The sequence below is a fragment of the Histoplasma capsulatum genome, genomic scaffold, assembly GCF_000149585.1.
Source record: "Histoplasma capsulatum NAm1 scaffold_1 genomic scaffold, whole genome shotgun sequence".
Lineage (NCBI taxonomy): Eukaryota > Fungi > Ascomycota > Eurotiomycetes > Onygenales > Ajellomycetaceae > Histoplasma > Histoplasma mississippiense.
In genome coordinates this window covers 4,683,019-4,688,748 of record NW_001813982.1, presented here as the reverse complement: position 1 = coordinate 4,688,748, position 5,730 = coordinate 4,683,019, and the positions used below count along the sequence as shown (strand labels likewise).

The window sequence follows — 5,730 nt, the reverse complement described above, 5'->3', positions numbered from 1 at the left end:
TCCGAGGCTATCCTTGCGACATTGTCATAGCAAATGCCGGCATTCCTGGTCCTGATGGTCTCTTTGCCGGCGAAGGTCGGGATACTTTTCATTTCTTTTACCCGACTATTTGGACCCTGCATTGTTCCACGGTTGCATTGCTGCAAAAAGAAGCCACATAGGTGACCTTCGGGGGTTAACATTTACAACCTGCAGACCCTTCGCTTCCACCCACGAGGCCAGACACTACCATCTTCGATGTCAACCTTACGGGAACAATATACACAGCAAAACTAGCCATCCACTACTTTCGACGCCAATCACTCGAGCCAGACCGTGATAGGTGTCTGATTTTGATTGGTAGTATTGCTGGTTATCTTGACTTACCAGGTTCCGCAACATATTCGATGTCAAAGTTTGGTGTAAGAGCACTGATGCGTTCCCTTCGTAGGAATGCTTGGGTCGATTCGATTCGAGTCAATTTAGTTTCACCAAGGTAGGTACTTATGTACAGACGGTTGCTGTTCATGTATGCTGTTCATGTGCTGTGCATGGATATGTGGCTTTCCTATGCCAACCGCCCTCCATCCTGTCATAATTTTGAACTGTTCTGACGGATCCCAAAGTTACATCATAACCCCCGCATACACTGAAGAAACAATCGCCTTCTTTAAATCAAAGGGCGTGAAATTCGCCTCTGAAAGTGATGCCTGCAACGCAATCTTGAGAATCGCTTCCGATACAACCGTCAATGGCCGGTCAATCGCGGTTGTCTCAAAAGAGGATTGTGCTGGGGGATATTTCGATCTCGCCGAGGACGATTTCCCAGAAGGTAGTAAATTGTATGACTTACAAAATGTCGCGATAAATGTTGGATCGCGGACGTAAGATCCACCACTGTGCGGGCCGGGCTCGGAAGAGTATGGTGTGTATGTCGGGTGTGCATTTGTGGATGCTAAATAATTTAAATTCCATGGAGATTGATTGCAACTGGGTAGTCCGTTTTGGAAGAGTGAGAAGAGTGGTAGTTATATATATTTTATGATTCATAGTTGTTTTAGCCAAACACAACCATAAAGGAATCAATCGAAGACGTGTTGAATACACTCTAGCCCAACCATATTGCCATAGGACCCGGATTCAAACCTGGGATCCCCAGTTATTATTGTGTGCTTATCTGCAGAGGCAGTCTGTGCTTCCCAACCGTTTGAACAGTATTCCTTGGAATTGAGGATGATTGGAAGACAAATGCCGATAAACCATGACAAGCAAGCCCCATGCAAGCACATATTTATCCGCTGTATGCATTTCATGTTTACGAATTTCATGTATCCACGGACCACGGTACCGAGTAGATATTGGAAGCCAAAAGAAGGTTGATCCATAAACTGTTCTCGAAGCTTGCCCGATGTGGCCCCGGGAAAGGTCATGTGATATATTTTGAAGTTGAGGATAATTCAACATTGCGGGGAGTTAATTAAGAGACGAGCAAAAACTTAACGCAGATGACCCAAACGGAAGCTATCTGCTGAATGACTGTTATCGGATTCTTTCTAAGGATCGCGTCCTATTGCTATTTTTTTATCATCTCCTTTTTTCCTTTAGTTCTTTTCATATTCAGGTGCCGGTCGGCGCGCTTGGACTGTTCTGCATGGCCGCCGCCTCGGTTCAACGCATCAATGCATTGCTTCAACGAAGCTCAATCGACGACCATGAAGAAGTTATCAAAGCTTGCAATGCGGTACTGAAAAAGTCGAGAAACGACCTTGACGCCCTTCACGTGAAAACCGTCGCTCTGCTAAAATTGGACCGGTACGAAGATGCGATTCGAGTGGTGGAGGAAGGCGGGGATGCGTTGAAGGAAAGGGTCCCTCTGGAATGGTCTTACGCTTTATATAAGGTTGGGAAACTGGAAGATGCGATAAAGCTGGCCACAGCTTCTGGGACTGGGAGAGGAGGAAAACATGTCGAAGCCCAAGTGGTACGTTTAAAAAGTCTTTTTTTAGCGTACTACTTACTACCCTTCAAGAGTGGCTCATGATTTATATCCCATTCAGACATATCGTGCGGAAAACTTCCATCGCACTGCGGAGGTTTACAGAGAGCTATCTGCAGAGCATTCGGCGCCTGCGGGGGAGCAAAATGACCTGCGAATTAACTCGCGAGCGGCGGAGGCACAGCTCCAGTGGGCTGGACTGGCAAATCAAGTCCAGAATACAAAACCAAGCCGAGAAGACCTAGAGTCTTTCGAAACAACTTATAATCTGGCATGCAGCGCCATAGGGAGGGGGGAATTACAGACAGGAGGGGTACTACTGAAGCGAGCAAAGGGTTGGTTTTCCCTTTCTCCTCCTCTCCATTCCCCAACAATCCTCTAACTGATCAAAACGGCAGAACTCTGTAAATCATCCGAGGATCTTACACCCGAAGATAAGGTTGCGGAAATTCTCCCAATTGCCGTTCAACAATTATATGTCGCGCTAAGACAAGGGAAGACAGAGGAAGCCAGAAGCCTGGCGGAAGAAATCAACTTAGCGGAGTATGTTTGCTGAGCTTCCTACCACCGACTTGCATGTGTTAATATTGACATTTGTGTTAGAATTTCCGAGATTTCCACCAAGAAAATCGCTCAAAATAACATTCTTCTTACCTCCAAACTTGAATCAAATCCATATTTACTACACAAGCACTTCCATCAAATCCCATCCGCAACAGAGGGCGATCGACTATTCTCATTCCAGAGTCGAACCTTGACTGAAAACTCATATGCGGTAGATCTGCTGGTCCGCAAATTTGACGGCTTAGCAAAATCGACTCAGAGAGCACTGTCCCAACATCCCACTCCCACTATATCGCCCGACATCAACACCCTCTCCATTTTCAACATTGCTGCTCACGCTCGAGACGGATCAGATAAAGCTGGTCTCAAAGAAGCACTTCAGCTTGTCGCAAAAAGACCGAATGATGTTGGTCTTGTGCTCGCTCTCATCCAATTCTATGTTTCCGCTGGAAACCTTAACTCTGCAATCTCTGTTCTGGAAGCATTCTTGAAGCGTTTAGATCAATCAATGTCAGAGTCAGATAAGGACATTCGATTCAACCCGGGCCTCATCGGCATCCTGGCTTCCCTTTATAACACACAGGGCCGCAAATCCCACATGAAGGCAGAGCTCGCAAAAGCTGCATCACACTGGCGATCACGTCCTGACAAATCTCCATCACTCCTCCGTGCCGCAGGCTCACTGCTCCTCACATCTGGAGAAGCCACAGACCTCACCCTGGCAGGCCAATTATTCACGGAGCTCCATAACGCCGACCCAAATGATCAGTTTTCAACCGCAGGGTACATTGCAGCGTACGCGACAACATCGCCTGATAGGGTCAAATCGATGGTGGATAAACTTTCACCTGTCCAAGACCTTATTGCCGACATCGATGTCACCTCCCTGGAAGCGGCGGGCATACCCTCCGTCACAACAGCAGCAGCAACGACAACGGCGACAACAACAGCATCGTCATCGATATTAGCCACAAGCTCCCCTCTCCCAAGCAACCGTAAACGCGCGGCAGCCGATGACAACAACAGCAAGCAGGCTACTACGAAGAAACGAGTCCGCAAATCACGATTACCCAAGGACTACGACCCTAACAAGAAGCCGGATCCAGAACGCTGGCTACCGTTGCGGGATCGCTCAAGTTACCGGGCAAAGGGGAAGAAGGGGAAACAGAGAGCCGCTGAGCGTACGCAGGGCGGCGTCGTTATTGAAAAGAGCGGGGAGTCGGCTGGCAGCACGCCTGTCATCCAGCCAAAGGCCCAGGGGGGTGGAGGGAATCAGAAGAAGAAAAAGGGCAAAGGAAAAAAGTGATGAGGTGTTTTGCTTCTGGTTTATGTCTTGAGTTTGTTTCTATCTCGTTTTCTTCCCATTTTGCGTAGCGGGATGAGGAGAGATATCTAGACCGTTTCATACCAAAATAAATATATTTTCTTGTGTTTCTCGGTCTCATGCTTTGAGGCTTTCTTCGTAGGGTAACTAGGTATCAACCCACAAAAAGGACCATCAGAGCCGGGAAATGAAGTGCAACATTTTCGCAAAACAGGAGGACGAAGAACTTTCAAATCAACACCAAAAAACTTCTTCATATGGATAGAATCCAGCATCAAGACCCCGCGTCACAATCACTGGAGCTGTGATCAGACACGGGCATGTCCCTGTGAGATGATTCCTCGTGTGCAGCCTGTCTTTCCCCCAGCTTTCCTTCCTTTCCTTTCAGCCTTTCCTTTCAGCCTTGCCTCGATGTTGGCCAATGGGACGGTGCTACACCCGGGCTGTGGCTTGTGTGCGTCGCGGCGCCTTGGCGGGCGATTGGCTGATGCTTGGACGATGTCATCCATGCTTGGACAGTGGTGGTGGTTGGGAGTAGTCTGCAGCCAGGGTGTACAGTACCCTAGGTCAGGTGTCGGTTGATCCATCTCTCTGTCCATATATATCTCAACCTGCTCGGCCTCCCTCCTCTGCTCCCAACACCCGGACCTTTCCCCTATCCTCATCTTCCCCTCCATCAGTCCCCCAGCGAAATTTGTCTCTGCGCTGACTTGCCGACCTCCAGACTTCAATATGGGTGTAAGTTTGACGCCCCCGAGATGTTGCCGGACCGTACCCCGCCATTACCCCTCGGTAGCTTTTTGGCAACCCGTGGAACCACCACTGTTTTTGAATTTCTGTTTTCGATGTTTCCAACTCCAGGCTGACTTGACCATTTCGATTATCATGGACTGCATAGCTCGCTTCAAAGATGGCTGCGGCCCAGCAGGCTGGCGGTGCTCCTCCCTCCGGCTATCCAGGTGGTCCTCCGCCTGTTGGAGGCGCGCCGAGACCAGGTGCATATGTAAGTTCGCCATCAATGCTAGTACCAGTAGTATATATATACATACATGAAAAGGATATCAGACCGTCACAGGACATTTAACCGATGAAATGGGGCGATTTATTTTTATTTTTATTTTTATTTTTCTGGTATTCTTTCCCCTTTATCTGTGCAGAGAGTGGTTCTGATTGATCCGATGGGGATTGCCAGCCTGGCCAAACCCAGCAGTACCAGGCGTATCCTGGCCCGCAAGCAGCAGTTCCACCGCCAGCGGTAAGCAAATCACCGTTCTCTGCCTGGAACCAAGTCCCCCGCGCTAGTTTGGCGGTTTGATCAGGAAATAAAATCCTGCCCAATATCTAGCTAGTGCTCCTGTCTTCTCCCCGTTGTTTTGTTACTCACCTTCCAATCTTCCCCTCCATCCTGCTGCTTTCACTCATCCTCTGCCTCTTCCATCTTGCTGCTGTCCATCGGCCTCCCCTCAAACAAAGCGATCTGTCCTGGAACGAACCGCTTTGTGATCCTACCGTTCTTGCATCACCGCTACTATGCGTCCGTTTAGCCAACAACAGTACACTGGACAGCCCTATCCGAGTTCGCCGCAACCCCCTTACCCCACGTCGTCTCGACCACCACCACCGCGGCCAACACCTCAACAACATCAACATCAACAACAGCAATATGGACGACCAGAGATGACTTCCACTCCCTCCCCAGTTCCAGGTTACCAAGGGTCCCCTCATCCTTCCTCCCCCTCGCCCTACTCTCAGAACTATCAACAACCCAACCAGCCCAATATAATCGCAAGTACCACCTCATTCGCCGTACCAGCAGCCCTCCTCATCGACATCATCATCAACAACAACAACAACAACAACACCGAAT

At 49.0% G+C, this 5,730-nt stretch overlaps 3 protein-coding genes across 3 annotated transcripts in view; all 3 read left to right on the top strand.

The window, feature by feature from the left end:
- The window catches only part of HCAG_01321 (predicted protein), a gene marked incomplete at both ends in the record, with an annotated part of 1,430 nt that extends 563 nt beyond the window's left edge, over nt 1–867 (top strand). The window contains 3 exons of the mRNA XM_001544224.1: nt 218–401; nt 431–475; nt 661–867. Of these exons, the coding sequence (XP_001544274.1) occupies nt 218–401; nt 431–475; nt 661–867 (436 nt within the window). The remainder of the gene's footprint in view (nt 1–217; nt 402–430; nt 476–660) is intronic.
- A 373-nt stretch (nt 868–1,240) lies between these two features.
- Nucleotides 1,241–3,845, top strand: HCAG_01320 (conserved hypothetical protein; the record flags this gene model as incomplete). The annotated part of the gene is made up of 5 exons (XM_001544223.1): nt 1,241–1,279; nt 1,601–1,960; nt 2,037–2,310; nt 2,374–2,518; nt 2,579–3,845. 5 exons carry the CDS (start codon nt 1,241–1,243, stop codon nt 3,843–3,845), a joined length of 2,085 nt encoding a protein of 694 aa, XP_001544273.1.
- A 928-nt stretch (nt 3,846–4,773) lies between these two features.
- Nucleotides 4,774–5,122, top strand: HCAG_01319 (predicted protein; the record flags this gene model as incomplete). The annotated part of the gene is made up of 2 exons (XM_001544222.1): nt 4,774–4,866; nt 5,021–5,122. The coding sequence occupies 2 exons, from the start codon at nt 4,774–4,776 to the stop codon at nt 5,120–5,122; spliced, it is 195 nt and encodes a 64-aa protein (XP_001544272.1).
- Nucleotides 5,123–5,730: the final 608 nt, after the last annotated feature.